At 32.2% G+C, this 23,144-nt stretch overlaps 1 protein-coding gene across 1 annotated transcript in view; it reads left to right on the top strand.

Annotated features, from left to right (window-relative positions):
• The window catches only part of LOC145601433 (ATP-dependent DNA helicase homolog RECG1, chloroplastic/mitochondrial-like), a 32,952-nt gene that overhangs the window by 5,489 nt on the left and 4,319 nt on the right, over positions 1-23,144 (top strand). Inside the window, exons 6-14 of the mRNA XM_081657452.1 lie at positions 468-631; positions 10,135-10,216; positions 11,364-11,453; positions 12,115-12,348; positions 14,546-14,617; positions 15,015-15,164; positions 15,245-15,388; positions 16,222-16,380; positions 21,936-22,019. Of these exons, the coding sequence (XP_081513578.1) occupies positions 468-631; positions 10,135-10,216; positions 11,364-11,453; positions 12,115-12,348; positions 14,546-14,617; positions 15,015-15,164; positions 15,245-15,388; positions 16,222-16,380; positions 21,936-22,019 (1,179 nt within the window). The remainder of the gene's footprint in view (positions 1-467; positions 632-10,134; positions 10,217-11,363; positions 11,454-12,114; positions 12,349-14,545; positions 14,618-15,014; positions 15,165-15,244; positions 15,389-16,221; positions 16,381-21,935; positions 22,020-23,144) is intronic.

Here is a 23,144-nt window from a genome sequence, read left to right as displayed (position 1 = left end):
CTACTTGTATCATCTCTCTCCTCATCACTTAGCCACTTGGCTTTCAAAATTGATGTCAAAGCCCTATGTTTCTTCTTTTAAACAATGGAGGAAATGTTTCTAATGTTATTAATTAATGAAAAAAAGTTTGTTGAGGGAACACATGATGGAAAGCTCTAATATTAGGAGCCTATGAAGGACCTTTTAACCTTGAATAATAGTTACATAGAAGCAAGGATCAGTCACTTCGGGACGAGATATACTATACAAAAAACATTCATGCATGACCAAAATATACATACCAATTGAAATGACAAGAAAGGATCAGATTTAACATAATTAAGGTCTGGACACGGTGCTGCTAAATTAAGCCATGCATGGCTGAAGTCGTGGATCATTTTTTTTGCTTGGTTATTTTGTAGATTAGTAGCCAGTATCATGATTTGATGTGTATTTTCTGTGACTTTTTGATATAATCATTGCTTCAGGTGAAAGGCACCTCTAAGGAAGACCACTATGAAATGAGGGAGTATAGCTTGGATGTGATTGAAAACGAAGATGATCCATCTGTTCCAATTGAGGGTAGACCATATCCTATATATTCTTCAAAGGGTAGCCTCAAGCCTCAGTTCTTCAGGGATATTATGACAAGGTTCATTTCCTACTATATATATATATATATATATATACACTATCTGAGTCGAAAACAATACTGTGCGTTATTGTTTGTTTTATATTACTCCCTCTGTTCCATAATACATGAAACAGTCACACATTGCACACATGCCAATGCACTAGTTTGACTTTTTTGGAATTATGCACTAGTTTGACTTTATTTTTATATAATTAAATATTAATGAAAAATATTTTATTGTATTAAACTACATATTTTATGATAAATTATATTTTTATTATGTTAGTAAAAAATTATGGTCAAACCTAATGCATGAATAGTGAAAAAAAGTCCAATGTCTCATGTATTATGGGATGGAGGGAGTAATCTTAATCATGTACGTATCATGAGTATATGTATAAATTATTACCTCCGTTCCCGAAAGAGTGACCCTTTTAGGCTGATTTCGCGGGTATTAAGGCTTTTAAATAAAAGTATATTGGAAAGATAAATTTACATGAGGTTTGTAAAAAAGTAGAGAGAGAAAGTATAAAAGTATTTGGAAAAACAAAATTTTATATGGGGAAACTAATTTTGCACAAAAATTGTTGTAAATTGGTGGGTAATATAATTCAAATAGTATGATCATTTTGGGACTAAAATTTGGCCATAAGGATCGAACTTTTGGGGACGGAGGGAGAATTAATTGACGCTAAATTTGAATATAAATCTTAATAAAAATTTAAATTCAAAATAAATAACTTTTAATAATTTATTAAAAACGTTAATAAACTTATCACAACAAAAGCTGATTAATATTTTAAACAAAAAAATCTAATCTATATGTTGTTTATGGGTATATGGATATCTTTTTTTTTTTTTTTTTTTTTTTTTTTTGTTATTGTTTGTTGTATAATTGTATGTTAATATATATCATGTCAAAATATAATGTTTATTCATAAGTACTAAATGCAGTACAAAATAATCTAAATGCAGGGAAAATGGATGACAATTAAAAACTCAAATGACCAAACTATCTTTTAAATAATTACTGTATATAACTCCAATCCATTCCATCCTACAGTAGTACCGTACATCCTATCTTCTTCGAACCAAGACTTCAGGAGTCTATCAAATTAAACCAATAAACTTTTTCTCCATTGTCCTTTAATATTTTAGATTAAGGTTTAAAATTTATGTTTTGTGTTGTAGATCTCTATATTGATTTCTTTCTCTAGCTTTTCCGATGTATACATTGTTTTATTAGCACATGCTTAAAAAAAAGGAGGGTCTTGGCTTCTCTAGCCGGTAAATGACTTTAATTACCGGTGCTCAAATCCGGCACTACCGGCCGGTACCTTTGGCCATGTATTGGCTCTTACATCCGGTAGTTACTATCAGCCACCGGATTTGGGTACTGATAGTCAAAATTAACTTCCTAATATCAGATACTGAATGTATGATAACAATATGTTTTGTCTCTTTATGAATTTGATGTAGCTAATATCACGATTAATATTGATAAATTGGTATGTTGAGCTGTAACATGAATTGATTCAAATAGGGTGCAAAGGTAAAGATTTCTAGAGATATTCAAACTATTAGATATTGACATAATTATAGATTTATGAGTGATTTATTTATTTATTTTTTACGTAAGATTTATGAGTAATTATGATTTATTAAATTAGGGGCAATTTAGGAAGTTTAAAGCTTAATTAAATTTAAGTTATCTTGCATTTACGTAAGATCCACTCTACCGCTCTATCTATATTGTTTGTTGTTTATTAATCTGGTTGAATCTTAAGGAGTTTTAACATGATTGTAAAATAAAAAAAAAAACATTATCAAATATAATTTTAAAATCTGATGTGGCTTAGAGCAAGATTAACCCTAAGTCTTAAGACTTCGGATGACATCATTATTTTTAAATTTTTTGGTCTTAAGACAAGACTATTTATTTATTTATTTATTTTTATGCATTTAACTATTTAAGAAGTTAGGTCTTAACAAAATTTGAAGTGGAGTCTTGAAAACTTAAGACTCAACTTTACACTCTATACACAATTATTTACTATATTCACACTAAAACACATCATTTTGATAAAAAAAATATTGACTTTTTATTTTTATTTTTCAAATACATTAATAATTTGATTTATATACAAAAAATGTATGTACGTTTCATCATCTTCTTCTTCTTCTTCAAAAAAAAAAATTTACTCCCTTTGTCCCTATTTTATTGCTCCATTTGACTATGCACGGTCTCCAAGACACGTATTAAAACGTATATATCTTTATTTCTATACACGTAAAAATTATAAAAACGTGATATTAATATAAAATACAATGAGACGAATCTAACAAGATCACTCATGACTATATTACCTTTTATAGATTAATGACAATTTATGGTAAAAGTTTTTAAAGTTTGACCCAAAAAATGACAATGGAGCAAAAATAAAGGGACGGAGGGAGTATGTAGGTTGTTTCAAAAATTAAATAAAATAAAATTGTACGTTCGTTTTTTCAAAAAAACAAAAATATTGTATGTACATTGTTTTTTAAATTTTTATATGCAGAAATTATTTTTTATTTTTATTTTTATGTATATATATCATAGTTTGCTTTGTTTTATCTTAATTATGTACCTGTCATTGTTTGTTGTCTTTTAATTATTCTTTTTTTTGTTGTTATTGTTTGTTAGGTTTTTATTTTTCATGTACGATGTACCTAGTCATAATAAAATTAGTCTATGTATGTATTATAAAAGCTAAATATCCTATTGAATTTATTATCATTTATTTGTCTCCTTTAAAAGCCTACAGAAAATTATAAAGAACATACAATATTGTGCCTTTCTTCTATATATGGATCCTATTTAAAATTTTGATTTAAAATCTTTTATGAATTTGATTCCAAACATCCAAAATCAAAATCTAGTCTCACAACCAATGCAAAATTCTCAAAATCCTCAATTGCAAAATTTAGCCAACTTTCTCCAAGCTCTATCTCAACACCAATCTACTGCAAATATGATATCAAATGGCATGGGGTTTAATAATTCATCCCAACTCCCTGAATTTTCTACCCAGCAAGGGTTGGAAAATATTAAGGTACAAACTCCTCCTACAACTACTCAGCCGGAGAAAGTTAGCTAAATTTTGCAATTGAGGATTTTTTAGAATGCATTGGTTGTGAGACTAGAATTTGATTTTAAGTGTTTTGAATCAAATTCAGAAAGGAGTTTAAATCAAAATTTTGAATAGGATCCGTACTTAGAAGAAAGCTAAAGTAGTGTACGTTCTTTATATTTTTTTTTGTAGGCTTAGTTTATAGGATACAAATAAATATTAATAATTTCAATAGGATATCTTACTTTTTATAATACATAGGCTAATTATATTATGACTAAATACATTGTATATGATATATATATTAAAATACAACAAATAATAACAAAAAATATAGAATAATTAAAATACAACAAACAATACTTAAAAAAAGGATAATTTAAATCAATTATTGTTGTGATAAATTAGAAGTCAATAATTTTGAAATTTAAAATTTGATTAAAAGATTAATATCGTAATATTAATTCACAAATATACTCATGATAGGTACATAATTAAGATAAAATAAAGCAAACAATATATATACATAAAGCAAACAACGTACACTTGGTTTGGAAAAAAAAAACAAAAAAACAACGTACACTTTATAATGTTTTTATGATATAAATCAAATTATTAATGTTTTTAAAATTAAAAAGTTAAATAACTCTTTTTATCAAGACGTGTTTAATGTGTATATAGGGAAAAATGATGTGTATGAGTGTAAAGTTGAGTCTTAAGTTGTTAAAACCAAGCTTCATAAATGAATAAAAAGAATCAATACTTCGTCTTAAGACTAAAAAATTATAAATTGATGATGTCATGCCAAGTTTTAAGACTCTAATCTTGCTCTTAAGATAAAAGCCTTAAGACAAGATTGGGCTAATCTTGTCCTTAAAGAGACGTTGTAAAGAAAGCGAGGGTTTATCTTCAAAATTTGTCAAGAAAGATAAGCCCACTTTAAAAGAGCTTCAGGCTAAGAAATACCCTTTCTAAGATTCTGACTTGTAAGACATGTTAAACGACTTGCTCGAAAACAAAGTATTTGAATTGCACGAGTCAAAGCGAACAAGATGTGTGATTACAATTATTGTCCATATTGTAAGACATGTTAAACGACTTGCTCGAAAACAAAGTATTTGAATTGCACGAGTCAAAGCGAACAAGATGTGTGATTACAATTATTGTCCATATCATAGGTTAATAAGTCATCCTATCGAAAAGTGTATGACACTTAAGGACATTATGCCATTGGTGAAGGATAGGAAAATCGCCAAAATGTCAATGAGCCGGTGACATCAAATCATGCCTTAATAGCTATTAAATTCTCCGTACGAGCTCAAACTTTACAATTTGGGAGTTTGAAACCCGTAATCATACTTCTGTAGGATCACCCTAATCGTTGGACACCCGACACATGATAGTTCCCTAAATGAAGAAGACGATGAAGGTTGGACATTGGTGGCGAAGAGACCAAAACCGCCGCGTTATGGATAAATACAGTTTCATTTGTGGAAGGTGAAAAAGAACAAGTTGATGATGAACATCAATAGAGACAGTTTTACAACAATCTAAGGTGGTAAGGTTGTGGTAGACCAAAATATATCTACTATCTTTGGTGTTCTTCCGTCATGCATGGGATAGAGGCAAATCTTTCATTTGCCTAAGGAGATGTTTCAACAATTCGCTCTCACATTCCACGTTAATTAACATGCTGCTAAGAATGCCACTTAATGTGTGTCATGCAATACGGCCTCGCATTTCGGTTGATGGTGGATTTGCGGTTGACATCCATGTCGACTATGACTCTGGGGTGAGCACGGATCGGATATCCGATCCGAAGTTGGATTTCGTATCGGATATCCGTATCCGAAAATTCCGATATTTGATATCCGTATCCGATCCGAAATTTTCGGATATCCGAATATTCGGGTATCCGAAATTTTCGGATTGGATAGTTCGGATATCCAATATCCGGCCCTTATTATAATGTTTTTTTTACCGGAATAATGATATAAAATACTAGTTTGATATCACAATTTTTTTTTTTTAAAGGCAAGTTAATAAATATTAAATTTCAAACAATCAATTAGGCCTAATCTGAATTCTAATTGAAAGACAAAAAAAAAAACCGAAATGAAATTCTAATTGCATTACTGACTGCATCTGATATAAGATAAATCAAAGAACAAGACAATTTGCCTTCCATATCTTACAAATTACGTCAAAATTCAAAGATAAAGCTGATATATACAACCCAAAAAAACTCAAACGAACTTACTTTTTGTGGACGTTAAATCGGAAATAAAAAATCAAAGTACCCAGAAAATTGTAAAACTTATATACAGAACATATCATTTATTTAAAGCAAAATTAAATGAAAAAAATAATCAGAAAAAGTGTAGATCTTAAGTGAGGCAAAGTCGAGAGTTTCGATTGTGAGGACGAACGCCGCAAAGGTTGAGTGAAACTTCTGGAGTTCTGGTAGTAGATCTGGGTTGGGGGTCTTAGTTATTAGGAGATTTAAATTGAGAGAAAGATTGGAGTTCTGGTACTAGATCTGTGATTTTGGGGAAATATTAAAGAATGAGATTTTGAAGAGGAAGGAGGAGATCTGATAGAATGGGTATGGGGTTTTGAGTCTTTGAAATCTCAGAGGATAGAGGAGAGAGGAGAGAGGAGAGAGGAGAGAGAGGCGGTGGGGGTGTGTTTTAAGGAAAAAGAAATTAGGTTATTGGGCCTTTGGTGGGAATATAACACCCCGCACGAAATAAAATAAGTGATTTTTACCGGATAATTTCGGATATCGGATATCCGAAATCCATAATTTGGATATCCGATATCCGATCCGATATCCGAATTTTTCGGATCGGATATCCGATCCGAAATTGATTTCGGATCGGATATCCATAATTTTCGGATCGGATGCGGATCGGATCATCGGATTTTCGGATTTTCAGATACTTTTGCTCACCCTACTATGACTGAGTTAGGGATCAAGTTGGATGAATAGTGTGATGGTCGCATAGTGATCTAAGGATTCATCTTTAACAGTGAGCTTTCAATAGCATAATACGCCTAGAACTCACAATGGGAGAGTCAACGTCATTAACTCTATTTCATGCGATCGACATGACATCATATAAAATGTTGGTGTGACGCCCTTGGTTGCATGAGAAAGGTGCTGTTGCGTGAACCCTCCATCAATGTCTTAAGTACTACTATGGGGGGTGAAATGAAGATAAAGATAAATGGGGATGTTAATCCTTCAGCAAAGTGGATTCTTACTTTGCTGACGCCTAAGTTTTTCAAAGATGAAGAGGCGTCAATAGGAAAAAGAGAGGTTAAGAAGAGCATTGCTTTACCTTCAAATACCAAAAAGACATCTTAAGTTCAGCAATCGCAACATAAGGAAGAAGTGGATGAAAAACATGACTTTCATCCCTTCATGAAAAAGAAAACAAAGTTGTCTACTCCTATTTTGCGATACATCCCAAAATGTTAACCCTGACGTAACAACTATGTATAATAATTGACAGTGGGGGTGTAATAGTGTACAATATGTGATACCCCCCAACCTCCCCTTCCAATGCATATAAGGTAGCAAGGTAGTCCATATGTTATTTTGCTTTACTTCCTTTTTTTTTTTTGGTTTTTATATTTATAATTGTATCATTATCTATTGACTTTTTACTTATGACTTTCAGCATTATGTTAACAAACTATGATATTATATGCTATTTTGTAGACAACTAGGTTTATGATATTGATTATGCTCTTCTAAAATTACTTGTAATTTACTTACTTTATTCTCAACAAGTGCAACATATGTAATAGGCAGCCTATCCTATATGATGAAGAGAGAAATAAAGAGAGACGGGAGAAACTCTCATGTGATCATGAAAGAGATTGAAAAACCACACAAAGCTTGTTAAATATATTATAAATAAACCAGAATTGAGAATGTTCCAGTTCTGTTGAATATGTATGCTAGTAGAATTGTCATATTGACGTATGTTACTTAAATTCCTCATTACCTTTTGTGTCAGATCTTCAGCCTCTCAATTTGACTTTATCTTATATTTTTTTCATAAAATAGTCGAGTCTAATACTTGGACACATACTTGTGCTTGACACGAGTATTTGAGTTTGAAAATCATAGGTTTAAGCATACACAATACTTTATAAATGATTGCTCTTTGGGCCTTAGCACCCTAGTGAATCTTTTACTGTATAAAATTAAGGGACATGTTATTTGCTGTTTAATTTTTGAGTAATTTACCATCTAAAACTACAAATTTTTGAGAAAAATAAGATGTCTATGGCTATGACGCTCCCATATCGAAAGTTGAGGAAAACAAAGCCATCCTTTATGGGGATTGATACCTTAACATATTTGAGGCCTTTTGGGTAGGTCTTCTGTCATGTACCACTTGCGGGTTAGGCCTAGAGAGGACAACATCTACTAGTAGGCTCATGTTGACTTGGGGTGTATGGGCCCATTTCGGTGTCTTGTTGTGGCTTTAAAAAAGCCACAGGCTCTAAAGGAGGGGAGAAGATCCCTATGGCGCTATTAGATCAGAAGTTGAGGAGAACAAAGCATTCTTATATGGGGGTTGATATCTTAACCTAGAAGAGGCCTTTTGGGTAGGAATTCTGTCCAGTACCAAAGCAAATCCTTGTGGGCTAGGCCTAGAGAGGACAATATCTACTAGTGGGCTCATGTTGACCCGAGGTGTTACAAAAAGAAGTGGTTTTTGTGCTTTGTTACCGCTGCTAAATATTCCAATATCCTTTAGTTGTCACTTTCGATTTGAGTTTTCTAGAGTTGGATAATGATAAGCTTTTAAGTGCTGGAAGTTTTTGAAGGTAAACTGTTTTTACTGGTAATGTACCAAAATCAATGTAAATTTTGAACAGTCTAGTACACCCGAGATAGAAAGGGTGGTGATCTTGAGTGGTTCCATGGGAGACTAAAAGTACTCTAATGAGCTAATACTAATCGTATTGCATATTAAGTTTTGATGTATTTACCCTTAAATCAATGAAGTATTCTTCTATCCAAAGTATTTTATGGACCTTGTCGCAATAGGTTTTTTTTTCCTTGCCCAGATTCTATGATTTTATTTGGAAAATCAAAAATCCTTTCTAACCCTAGGTTTTGTAAAGTTCATTCATATTTCTGAGAAAACTTGGAATGTGTGCTTCCATCTATTAGTAACTTATTAATGTAAGAGCACAAATGCAGTGAGTTTTTTGCCCAAAGCAACTCTCTGAATCAATGAATCATGCTATTCTCACCTTCAGATCATAATAGGTCACATAGTATTTGTGAATAGATTTAGGAAAATGGTACTTCCTCCGTTTTTAAATAATTGCAACAATAGCAAATGGATGGGGTTACACAAATTTAAATATAAAAAAAAGTAAATGGGGGAGTTTCGGACCAACAAACTCCTTGTGATTAGAAATAGAAGAGGAGAAATAGAGGTAAATAAGTGAGTTGAGAAAGGGTGTAACTTATAGTGTGAACACATCCTAAAATAGAATTGTTGCAAAAATTGTGAAACTTCCAAAGATATCATTGTTGCAATTAATTAAGATTAGAGAAGATATGTATCATTCAATTTGTGCTAGGGAGCTACAGCCTGTAGAGAGAGAAATAGAGGTAAATAAATGAGTTGAGAGAGGGTGTAACTTATAGTATGAACACATCCTAAAGTAGAATTGTTGCTAAAATTGTAAAACTTTCCAAAGTAGCATTATTTGCAATTAATTAAGAATAGAGGAAGTATGTATCATTCAATTTGCGCTACGGCGCCACAGCCTGCTAGGGATCACATCCATGTCAAATGTACCTAAAGTTCACTATACTTTGACTTTGAATCTGGGGCTAACTCAAAATAACTGTTTGCGTTGATGAAGGGCCTATGGGAAACATCCACTTTGTTATTGTAGGAATAGTTTGTATAGGGCCCGTGGACATCCAAGTGATAAGCATTTTTAACCAACCTATCTTTGTAAGGGCAGGAGCCTCTCTTATAGGAATTGGTTAATGTTAAATTTTTAATTGTTGATGTAGGCTTTTAGTCCAAGTGACTAAATTCCATCACCAAAACCCTAAAAATGATCACATAAGTAGTACTATGATTTGATACACAATTTTTTATTTTATTATTTATATTTTATTTATTATAAATATACTACGTTTGGACAACCAAAATTGTGATTCTTATGCTACCAATTTTATAAGAGTAATTGATTTCCTCTCAAATGCGTTTCATCATCGTAATGTAATTTTCCCATGCTTCTGCAAATAGACTAATTTATTGCCTGGCCCACCATGGTTTGTGTGGCACTTTCCCGTTGTTATTAAGTATGTTTATGTTTATTTTGCACTTACAGTTTATAAACCCTCTGATTATTCAGGGCTTTGCAGTCATTGCCTACAAATATTGATCCTATTCCTCAAGATATCACTATAGACATTGGACTTCAGGGGCTCCATGATGTAAGCAAAGTTTGTGTTTTACTGGCATCCATTTGCGATATTCATATGCTGAATTGTTTAATTTTAATGTGAATGCTAACTCTTCCCTCATTTTTTTTTGGCAACTACCTTTTTTCTTTTTTTTGGTGAAAATGAGATTACTCTTGTGACCTTTTAACAAAAGCATGAAATTCATGACAATCAAACAGAAAGAAATTTTACATGACACCCTTTTTTGTTTGATATTTTTCATTTTGGAGTGGAGGGGGGGGGGGGGGGGGGGACGAAGGCCTTATTTGTAGCTTCGCAATAAAAGTCTGTAGCTTTGGGTATGCTTCATATCTTTAGTTCTTCGGTGTTATTCTCATGAAAAAGAATTAGAAGGATGGCCCATTTACTATCTTGTTCTCAGAAAGAGTGGGGTTGATTCTTGTAAACTTGATACAACATTCTGAATACCTATCTTAATATTATGAGCATTAATTAGTAACTTGACTACTTTAAGTTACCAGACCAAGAGGTTTCTTATATACAAAGTATATGAAGGTCTTCAATGGTAATTCTAATTATTATTAGCGGCCTTAGTGAACCTTGAGTGTTTTTTTCCGTGGCATCATACATGTTTTACAGAACTTAAATATATATACATATATATATATATATATATATACATATATATATATGGTTCTCTTGTGTAGAGAGTGAAAGACATTCATGCAAGGTGCAATAGTACCCTTTAATTGTATGCATTTAGCCATTTTGAAGTTCATTGATCAGGACACTCTTGTAACTTGGAGGAGATGCGTAAATGAAAGTCCACCTCGAAATACTCAAAGCCAAACTACCAGGAAAAATACATATGCAGCCCTGGCCTAGTACCCTGACTATTGCTTCATCCAGGAGAGAAGTACTGAGATAGGCAAGCTAAAAATCATTTGAGCACATGCTCTTTTCCTCACCTTAACTTGCTCTCTAAGATTAATCATTTTGCATTTGCATTCATTATCTTATGGTGGTGGCACCCGTGTGTACCTTAATAAAGTGGCAGTAAAATGCATACATGATGTGCTCTCTGTTTATAATGTTCAAATTTAAGGATGTCTTATTATTTACAGTTCCTGTTCTGCATCTGCGTTATCTACTACTAACTCTGTAAATGAGAATACAGGCATATATTGCGATTCACCAGCCTAAGGATTTAAATGATGCTGATCTTGCACGCAGAAGGTTAATATTTGATGAGTTCTTCTACCTTCAGGTGTTCCCAGTTTGTAAATGTTTTTATTTTTTATTTATTTATTTATTTTTTTTGGGTCCAACTTTGCATCTATTTTGGCAAAACCATGGTAATGATGATTTAGTCATGGATGATTCTCATGTACAATATCATTTGATGAAGATGCTCAATCTATTATTCTATCAGTGTCATTCTGGTTGATGGTTTATCCATGTGTTTTTCATTTATTTGTTCACACCTAAGGGTCTCACTTTGCTACTGTGGACTATGTTGTCATATGCTCACTTGCAGTGTTAGGTGATGGAAAATGTCTAGTGCGCTGCTATCCCAGTGCCATTCTGATTAATGATTTTGCCATTTATTGTTCACTCCTAAGGACCTCACTTTGCTACTGTAGACTGCTATTTCCTGCGTGTTGACAATGTACTTTTTGACCCCTGATCTCATGACCTCTGATGAACAATATCTAGCAGCCCAATGCCATTCCAATTACCTTTACACTTTAGTTTATTATTTTAGAAGATTGTTCTGGCTCTCTACCTTGGCCTTTAATAAAATTGAAATGGCTTTGAAAATTTTGTTTTCTTGTTTGTTTCATGACTTAGCTATTTGTTATCTACATGCATTCATAGAATATTAAGACATGAAAGGCTGGCTTACTTTTATTCATCTTTCATTTCAGCTGGGGCGAATGTACCAATTGCTTGAAGGTCTTGGATCAAGAATAGAGAAGGAAGGGTTGCTTGAAAAATACAGAAATATAGAGCAAAATTCTATTTTTTCTGAGGAGTGGTGTGACCTCACTAAGAGTTATATAGAAGCACTTCCTTATTCTCTAACTAAAAGTCAACTAAGTGCAGTGTCAGAGATTATTTGGGACCTAAAGCAAGCAGTTCCCATGAATCGGCTGTTGCAGGTGTTGCATTGCATTCTCTTGCAGTTTGCATTCATTATAATTGTCTTCAGTATACAAGCTTTTTTTTTTTTTTTTCCTCTTCTCTGAAACAACAGTATTCAAGCTTTTTATCTTTGTAGTAGTAGGAGCGTAGTTAGTGGTTTGTTATTATTTGTTAGGAGCAGGGTATTATATCTTGCCGTACCACCGTGTAGTGACCTCAATGTAAAGGTTTTTGAGCTTATCGAATCCTTGATATTAGGCTACAGCATTCGCAAACCATCTGCATTGCCTGTGAAAGTAGTATGCATGGCCATTATCCGGATTGAATTGACGTTTGAGATTTATAATCTTGGTTTGTATTTGGGATCAATCTGCTGGTATGTTATGAGCATGCGAAGTGGACTTGCTAGTAATTTATTTGGAGCACTTTATGTTTATAAATTGACTTGTTAAATTCTGGAGTTCCATAAAGTGGTGATTATCCTCTCATGACAAAATGATGCCCTATCGGAAGCTTTTTTCTGTCACAGGTGGATTTTAGGGTGAATCATGATCATAATAGGAAGTTGAACTTCCTGGAAATAGAAATTTATGCAGTTTTTTTGTTGACAATACCATGATAAGTGTTCTGTGTAACTATGTGGGAATTTTTCTTTTACCTACCAAATGGTCCCCTAGGTAACTAAAGTTTCCCATTGGATACCTAATGATTGTGTTATGCTTGTTATGAGATAATTAGAATAATTTTTATCACTATTTAAATTATGATGTCTGTTTAGGGTGTTGCAAAACTCTTGTATTGTCAGACTTCTCACTCTCGGTATTGAGCAACTTTTAGAAGGTTTGAAGTTCTTGGTCAAGATTTCATGCAGTTAAATTTAGATATTTGGAACATTCTTCTTTTCTAACTGATGGTATTTTCTTTGACTGCTAAGCCCCAAGGCAGTATATAAGAAACGCCTTTTTATTTTTTTTTAGTTTAGTTTAGTTTTTAATTTTATTTTTGCTAATTGTCTCATACAGAGGTGATAACATTAGAATATAGAGGCGTTTTAAGTAAGCATGGTCATGTTTATTAGGATTGCGACAACTTATCTGTACGGTTTTGAATTGTTAATAACGGACAAGCAGAAGATCTTAGATGCTCTTGCTGGTTCTGGGTGTATTTTTAATGGTAATATTTGATAACCAGACAAGGACAACCTATTCTAGGTGTTAGGACTGACAGTTTGATGGCAGTTAGACTTATAACCCATTGTTAACAGAATATGATTGGTGAGTTGGTGACTAGACCGTAACCGGAAGCTCTTGGCGTGAGATAGCATGATCTAGACATATCACATATGAATATAGATGTTGACTGATATGGTGTAGATTATTGGTCAAACAAAGTATTCAATTATTTGACAGCTTGACTTCGATATGGTGTAGTGATGGATGCTGGTTAGTGGTGGTCTAGAGGAAGGACCTCATATCCATCATAAGCCTCTATGTGCTCAATCTTGTGGAACTAGTAAGATGGAAATCATTTTTAGGGACATTTTCAAAGCAAAAAATGGAGTGGAGGAGACAAGCAGAAGTTGTGGTAGTGGAATTATATGAAATGAGCTGGTGTGTGGACCATTTACTGGGTTCGAGATTGAGTGTATGTATGATACTAAGTCACCCTTGTCGACTGTCAACTTCTTGTAGAGCATGTTATTCCTGGCCAATCATTAATTTGTTTGGATGTTGCTTCTTTTGAGAGGATTGTTATGCTGGTGTTCAACATAACTTATCCCATGTTTGTTGTTTGATTCTGCTTGAAGTTGGTGAAGTATGCATTCTGCAGATCTGCAAATTGTGGCTATGGGCTTGAAAGAGTTGAGTTTTAGAGTAACTGAATAAAACTTTGTGTATTGCTATACTCTTGAATCTTGATCCTTGTCATTTGATGGTGGAATTTGAAACTAGTTGCCAAGTAGGTCTCCTTTATATCTTTAGTAGTTTCTTGTATTCTAGAGAACTGTATCTGATTGATTCCTGTTTTATCCAATTGCACTCTGACCAGTCAATGAACTTGCTAAATTTCCTTGTCCTTCCCATCACTTCTATCTTTGTATGGTCTCTATTTCTGTTTCTCTTTTCTTAAGCTGTTTTTCTTTACACCATCCTCCCTCTCCAATCAAGAAACAGAAAAGGTTTAATGATGTTCTTTGTACTTTACTTGTTTCAGGGTGACGTGGGCTGTGGAAAAACAGTTGTTGCATTTTTGGCATGCATGGAAGTCATTGGCTCAGGATATCAGGTTAGTTTGTTATACGACAACTGTGCTCTCTTCAACTTCTTTTGATGTATCGAAACTTATCTTTATTTAATTTGTCTGAAGTTGTGATTATGTTTGAACTTAGAACTAATTTTGTTTGAATGTATATTATCTAAACTTATATTATCTGAACTTGTCGTAACTGAACTTATTTTATGTAAGCTTATTTAGTTTAAAATTAAATAAGTCAAAGTAAGTTGACAAGAAGACACTTATCGTGCTGTGGGTTATCATCATGAAATACATAAGGGAACATTTGTATACCCATTGTGATGCATTTAAGTGTGCCTATATGTTTGACAAGCTTTTATTGTGCCCATCTCGAGACTTCTAGTTTTCATTGGCTAGATGAATGACTTCATTTAATCTTATTGTTTAGGCAGCTTATATGGTTCCAACTGAGTTGCTCGCTATCCAGCATTATGATGATATATCTAATTTATTAGAGAAAATGGAGTCTGATCGCAAACCTTCCATTGCTCTTTTGACGGGTTCAACTTCAGTTAAACAAGCACGGATGATACGCAATGTACTGTTTGATTTTAAGCTAAATCTTGATTTATCTATTACTTTATGTCTCTTGCCACTGTCCTCACTAGTCTCTTGCAGGAACTCCAAGCAGGGACTATCTCTTTGGTCATCGGAACCCATAGTTTGATAGCTGAAAGTGTAGAGTTTTTGGCTTTGCGACTTGCGGTGATAGATGAGCAACATCGATTTGGCGTAATTCAGAGAGGAAGGTTCAATAGTAAGGTTGAGTATTTGTTTTTATGTCCAAACTTGAAAAACTTTAACTGCTTTTATATCATTGTGTTTTATTCATGACGAATTATTGCCATGGAATGGATAATTTCATCTATTCTTGGTAATGTGGTATCCTCTATACCATGTGACTTGGTTTGAGGAAGAATAACTTAACCACTACTCTGATTGAAATCAGATCTGCTGCTGCTGAGAGTACTTCTAAGAAGTTTCTAAGCACTTTTTTTTTTTTTTTTTTTTCAACTTTCAAAGAGCTGCATTAGCTCCTGTAGTCCAAATTTTGGCCATAAGACATCAGCCTATCATTTCTAGTTCCATCTTCATGTGTACGGACTGACAAAGCTTAGTGGATTCTGCAATGCTATAAACCTACAGGAAATGATGTAGCTGTGAAGGCATATTCCGAAGTAATGCAAAGTTTTTGTTCACACCCTCTAAACTGGTTTTCAAAAATTACAAATTATAATATTTCCTTTGATACCTCTCCTAATTTTCTCATTTTGATTTACTCCATATGTAGGAACTTTATTTTCTTAAAAACAAAAAGACTACAATACCTCCAATTTATCATGATTTTCATGTTTAAAAAAAAATTCTGAAACCTGTGTTAATACCGTAATATTGTGCTTGATGCATCTTTTAGGCGTTAGAATGGATTGGAATACTGAATATATATGAATAGTCATTGCAGAGTCGCAATTTGTTTTCTATTGCATGTGCTGTCATCAAGGGCATAGATTCTTTTGTACACACATTTGCTTGCGTTCAGGATGTTGGGCCAATTTCCAATTTTTTTGGTTGATTGTGACTGTTATAAACTTCAGTTATGCTCTGCATCTACAATGTCTGGAAATGGCTCAGCGGCTTTTGGTGGTACCCAGAAAAGTGAGATCCAGATGGCACCTCATATCCTTGCAATGTCGGCTACCCCAATTCCAAGGAGTCTTGCCTTTGTTCTCTATGGAGATGTGTCCCTAACACAGGTATCTAGACTTTGTTTTGTTTCTGTTTATGTGTGTGTGCGCGCATGCATGTTGCGGTTTGGTACGGTTTGCAATTTGAAAAATGCAGTGCGGTTTCTAAAAAAATTTAGACCAAACCGCATTGCAAACTGCACTTTGAAACCCTTCATCTATTCTTTTTACTATTTTTAGTAATAAATATATATAAAAGAACTTAAAAATATGGTGTAACTAGTTTAGGACCCGTGCCATGCACGGTCTATTAAAAAACAATTTAAAAATTGACAAAACATACACATAATATAAAGCGTGAACAAACAATTGATTGACGTAGTGTAATGTTGCAATGAGCATTTTATTATTGTAAATAATAAAGTATTTGCCAAGAAAAAATCATTACAGTTTTAAATTACAATACAAAAAAAAAAAAAAAAAAAAAAAAAGATCAGAGAAAGAATAATGTTTGAATTGCACATGTGTTATCATTTGTGTTGCCTTTTATTTATTTCATCTCCGGTAGTTGTTCAAGAAACTTGAACAATTATTATTTATTTGATCAAATAAAAATTAAGGTTTTTGCGACCGCCTCAAACGGTCGCAGAGAACAGCAAAAACGGTCGCAATTCATAATTGCGACCGTCAACGGTCGTAATTCATAATTGCGACCGTCAACGGTCGTAAAGGGATGGTCGTTATTTCCGTGGTCGCAAAAAAAATTATTACGACTGTGTGACGGTCGCAGATTTATTGCGACCGTTTTTGTTATTTTCAACGACCGCAAAGGAAACGGTCGCAAATATAAATAATTGCGACCGGTAAAAGAAGCGGTCGCAATTATGGAAATTAGCGACCGCTTTTGGCCGTCGCTAAAAGTTGAAAAAAAAACAAAAAAAAAATATTACGCACCACCCCTGCTCTTCACAGCCACGCCCCCCACTTCTCACACCCAAGCCAACTCCACCCACTGCCCTTTCCCAGCCAATCACCTTTACCCACCACACTGCACACCTTAAAACACCACCCAATCACCACGAAAACCCACCACACTGCACACCTTAAAACACCACCCAATCACCACGAAAACCCCAGCCACCCACCACGAAAACCCCAGCCACCCACCACGAAAACTAGCAAAAATCAACCCAAAACACAGATAAAATCAAACCCAAATAAACCAGAAAATCCAAACAAAAATTCAAACGAAAAAAAGACAAAATTCCAATGATTAAAACATGGAAATTCGAATTAATAAAAAAAAACAGACAAAATTCGAAGTAATAAACCACAAAATCGAAAATGACACAATTATCAAACCATAATCATCCAAAATAAAATTGACAAAAATCAACACAAAAATCGAAACGAAAATCAATCATACATATTAATATTAACAAAAATAACAAAATCAAACCCAAACATTAACAAAAAAATGAAAACGAAAATGAATCCCAAAATGAACAAAAATTAACATTCGAATACTGAAATTCGAACAAAAAATCAAAAAAATTCGAATAAAAATTCAGAAAAACAAGTATAAACACGATAACATACCTTAAACCTCGAGTTGACTTCGAATTTCACCTCAAATTTGGTTTAATAAGGCCAAATTCGACTATGAAAAGTCTAGATCTAGACTTTTCATGGTCACTTTTCATGGTCGAATTTGACCTTAAAAACCATCAACTTGTTTAGCCATAAGATTGTGACGGTGGAGATAGTGGTGGTGAGCTAAAGCTTGACGGTGAAAGTCATGGTGGTGACGGTTGGTGTCGGTTGAATGTATGGACGATTTTCGATCTATTTCGTTGAAGTGTGTCTAATTTCCGGCGATAAAAGTCAAATAATGAAGGAGGAGAGGAGGAATGATGGAGGAGAAGAGGAATGGAGAGAACGAAAGATGAAGACAGACGTGAGAAGAGAGAGAGGAGAGAGAAAGAGAAAAGAGAGAAGGAGCGGATGCTGAAAGTGTTGAAAAGAAATTAGGGCTAGGGTTAGTGGGCTTTTATACCAAAAAAAAAGAAAAAAACTACTTTATTTGCGACTGTTGAAAACGGTCACAACTAGCGACTATTTGCGACTGTGAGTTAAAACGGTCGTAATCTGCGACTGTTTTAGGCGGTCGCAACTACTTTATTTTTATTTTTAATTAATATTCACATGTATTTATTAAAAAAAAATTATTTAAATATACTTGCGACGGTGTAAATGGTAAAAAACGGTCGCAAAATTGCGACCGCCTTTAAAACGGTCGTAAAATTGCGACCGCCTTTAAAACGGTCGCAGATTTTTATTTTTGCGACCGTTTTATTGACGGTCGTAAAAAAACGGTCGCAATTTGCCCGAATTCTAGTAGTGTGAGGAAGATAACAATTGAATGAGGTCGTCCTTCTACATACGATCACTGCATAAAAGGGTAATAAGGATCAGTTTATCTTATGTAAAATTAGATAATAAAATAATGATAAAATGTATGGTTGAGAAATTTATTTAAAAAATGATATGTCAAGATTATATAGAATATATGTATTCTTGCATTTTTTGTAAGTAATTGATTAATTTTTTTTTGTTGTAACTGTTCAAATGCTTTAGTATAAATTATACATATATCATATATGTATCAAGGGAATAATTATAAATATTCAATATTCTAAATTAGACATAATTACTTTACAATTTCAAAAGATACGAAATCAATCAATAATATATGCATTACCCAATATGCATGCTTAATTGCACTGCAAATTACTAAAAAGTGAGTTATGTGTATATACATATATATGTATACATATATATATATATGTATACATATATATATACATGTATATATACATATACACATGTATATATATATATATACATATATATATATATATATGTGTATATATGTGTATATGTATATATATGTGTGTATACATATATATGTATACATATATATGTATATATATTATGTATATGTATATGTATATATATATATATATATATATATATATATATATATATATATATATATATATATATATATATATCATAATTCTTTCAAAATTATATAATAATGATATATAATAAAATCATAGTAAAATATCTCCATGATATTATTATTGTATAATAATTTTTCCATATTTAAGTTAACCATGAAATAAGTAAGGAAATAAATTTAAGAAATAAATAAAGTAAACTTTAAATTTAAACAAAGTTAAATTACGTACCTCATTATGCAAAATTTGAAACACCTCTTTGTATAATACATTGTGTGTAGTATGATATATTTTTCCTTCTTTGTCACATATCAAAACTTTTAGTCCACTTTCTTTGTGACTCTTGAAACCGCAACATATAGCTAACCATGACTGAATACCGGTCTTGGGAGATATAGGCCAACATGTGAAAGAGATTAACCCTGACTTTTGTTAATAGTCATTGCAAAACAGACAACCAATGGATATTGCCTTCGTTGAAATTTAAAAGGCAATTTTATGTCAGTCGGGGTTAAAAACATGCAGGAATAAATACCTTATGTCCAATGTTGTTTTCTGATATGATTTAGCCTCAATTATGTGGTTACCTAGTTGAGTAATCATTAATCTAGTGCCATTACATAGGCCATTAGGTTAGTCTTTTTTCACGATTAAATAAAAATAATCAATTATGTGTAAAAAATCAATAAGACAAACATATATTAAAAACTTAATTCATCATATCAACTAAAATATTGGTGTCTAGCTCATTTGAAATTATTGAAACGTAAGGTTTCAAATCAAAACCACAAATGAAATGCTTATACCTTCCACTTGATTGAATTTAGTTAAGTGTTTAAAAGTTTATATGCATGTCTCGTGGGTTTATACGATCCATTATTAAATCCAACTCCAAAATTTGAAATGTTATAAACTTGTCCCTCTGCTAGTTTAGTTTGAAATATCACAAGCAAGAACTTTTTTACGGAAGCTTGGATCTTTCCTCCCTAATTTATATATTAAAAAAATAATAAATTAATAAAAAAAAAATATTGAAACTCCATAAAATGCTAGCATAACTTATACACATATTGAAAAAAAATGACAAACATTAGATTACATACCTGTTCATCTAGTAGAACCATCTCTAGAGAATGTACATCGTTTGCATTATTGAAAGATGGAATAGTCCATAAGCAGATTACCCTACCTTGTATAGTAATATTTTCAATCGACGGATTGATATTTTGTATAAGCTTTAAATTTTGTGCCATTCGAATAAATAACGTTTAAAAGTTAATTAGTGGTTGTGATTCAAAAATTTAAATTAATGCTTTTTATAATGGTTAAATAAGATGTTTTTGGAAAAAATGGGATAAAAATAAAAGGTAAAAATAATATTACATGATTTAATCATATAAGGAATGAATATTAACCGTAATATATAATATTGTTATGATATGTCAATATCTTTATTAAAATCATATGTAAACATTATACTTGTAGTATATGACCGAACTTGTATCACAAATGACTTTTTAGAAAATATATATATATATATATATATATATATATATATATATATATATATATATATATATATATATATATATATACTTTAAATCTAAGATTTTTTTTAAGGGAAGATTGCATATCAACCGTAATAATATGATTAGCTAAGATTTTTTTTAAGGGAAGATTGCATATTAACCGTAATAATATGATTAGCTAAGTTTTTTTTATTTATTTATTTTTAAGGGAAGATTGTATAGCAACCGTAATAATATGATTAGCTAAGGTTTTTTTTAAGGGAAGATTGCATATCAACGATGTAGGCTAAAATAATATGATTTGCTAAGGTTTTTTTTTTTTTTTATTATTTATTATTTATTTTTTTTTATGGGAAGATCGCATATCAACACTCAACATAATAATATGATATGCTAAGACTTGTTTTTGTAAGGAAATATTGCATATCAACCGTAATTATATAAGTAGCTAGGATTTTTTTTAAGGGAAGATTGCATATCAATCGTAATAATATGAGTAGCTAGGATTTTTTTAGGGAAGTTTGCATATCAACCGCAATATATGTTAGGACAATCATGGTAAGATTTATTTGGTGATTATTTAAATATATTGTATCTTTTTCATAAAATTTTTCTGATTGTCGTAAGATTAGATTTATTATATTTAAATATATGCAAAATGTCTCCTTCTTTAAATAATTTTTTTTTAATTAAAAAAAAATAACTAAGGACACACCAGGAGATGACACGTGTCATTGCTAGTGTGTCTTTTAGTATATAGTTATTGATCTTTGACTCTTAGCTAATTTAAGGTTAAAAAAAGAGTTTAATATTTGAATTTTAAGTTAATAATCACAAAATAAAATAATAAATTTTTGTAAATATTTATAATTTAAAAACTTATGTTTCTCCATGCAGTAATCTTCAAATGGATATGCTCGGCTGGTTTTAATTTTTGTTCTGTTGGTCTTAACTCCAAGCATAACAATATAGAATTTCTTTGTACTCAGATTATGGAAGTGTATCTTCCAATTTACGTGTAAATTCTTTAGAATAAAGCCTTTTAGCGTAGCTTCTTACTTTTTCATGGCAGATAACAGGTATGCCTCCTGGAAGATTACCTATTGAGACACGAATTGTTGAAGGAGACAAGAAAGGTATTGAGACGGTTTACAAGGTATATTCTCTCTTTTGTGATTATGTAATTTTAGCTTTATGTTCAAACCGGATACATGAGTCAAGATCTATATGTTGTTATGTAGATGTAAGGTGATGATAGTTTTTATAGACCTATCCAAACTATGGATTTTATTGCATGAGGTAGGTCTGTACCTACGTCTGTTTTTGTTTCTAACCAATTTTCTTGTTTACAATTCTTGAAATTCTCATATAGGTTTTTTTTTAATTTATTTTTTATACATAAACTATTACAGAGACTTGAATATTTTGGGATCCTATTTGCAAGATAAATGAGATTAGTGTTAAAAGTAGGAAAAATGGAAAAGAATAATCCCACCTTTGTGACTTCTGCTCAAAATAATCCCACCTTTGAGTATTCTGGAAATAATCCCATCTTTGCCCCCCATCTGCTCAAAACAGTCCCTTGACTGGTTTGTTTTTTTGGTAACCTGTAAAAGAAGGTGACTTGCCACGTGTCACCTTCTAATTAGTCTAATTTTAATTTTTTTAAAATAATTAAAAACAACCAAAAAAATAAAAATTAATTTTAAAAAAAAAAAACCAGCCCCTGCATCTGGTTTCCCTTTCTTCTTCCTGATCTCCCACCCGAACGGAGCTCATCCACCGTCTCACCCATGCCGGAGCAGCCCCACCTACAACAGCTTGTCAGCAACAACAACCCCCCTCCTCCTCCATCTTTTACGCCTCCTTCCAAAACCCACATCTAATCCAAGGCTCTACATTTTCTACCACATTCTTTCAAGGCTTCAAGTTTCCCCAACAAATAAAAAAATAAAAAAATAAAATAAAATAAAAAAGCTTTAGGTAATTTAATCGATCACAAAATCATCACTGTTTTTTATCTAAACTATCATTGGAGCAATACACGTTCAATTTTTTTATTTTAATTCCAATCCAATTCCTCATCCCAATTTTAATTCATCAATGGTTTCAAAAAAAAAAAAAATTTAATTCATCAATTTCAGGTTTCAATCCAATGCAACTATGCAAGAGGTAGAAAAATCAGCTAAAACAACGGAGTAAACTGTAATAGAGCTTCGTTCAGTTCGGTGTCATGGTGAATTTCGGGGTCATGGTAAAGGTGAGCTTTCGGCGAGTTCTA

The sequence above is a fragment of the Chenopodium album genome, chromosome 21 (genome assembly GCF_948465745.1).
Source record: "Chenopodium album chromosome 21, dcCheAlbu1.1, whole genome shotgun sequence".
Classification (NCBI taxonomy): domain Eukaryota; kingdom Viridiplantae; phylum Streptophyta; class Magnoliopsida; order Caryophyllales; family Amaranthaceae; genus Chenopodium; species Chenopodium album.
This window is presented reverse-complemented; position numbering and strand designations above follow the sequence as displayed.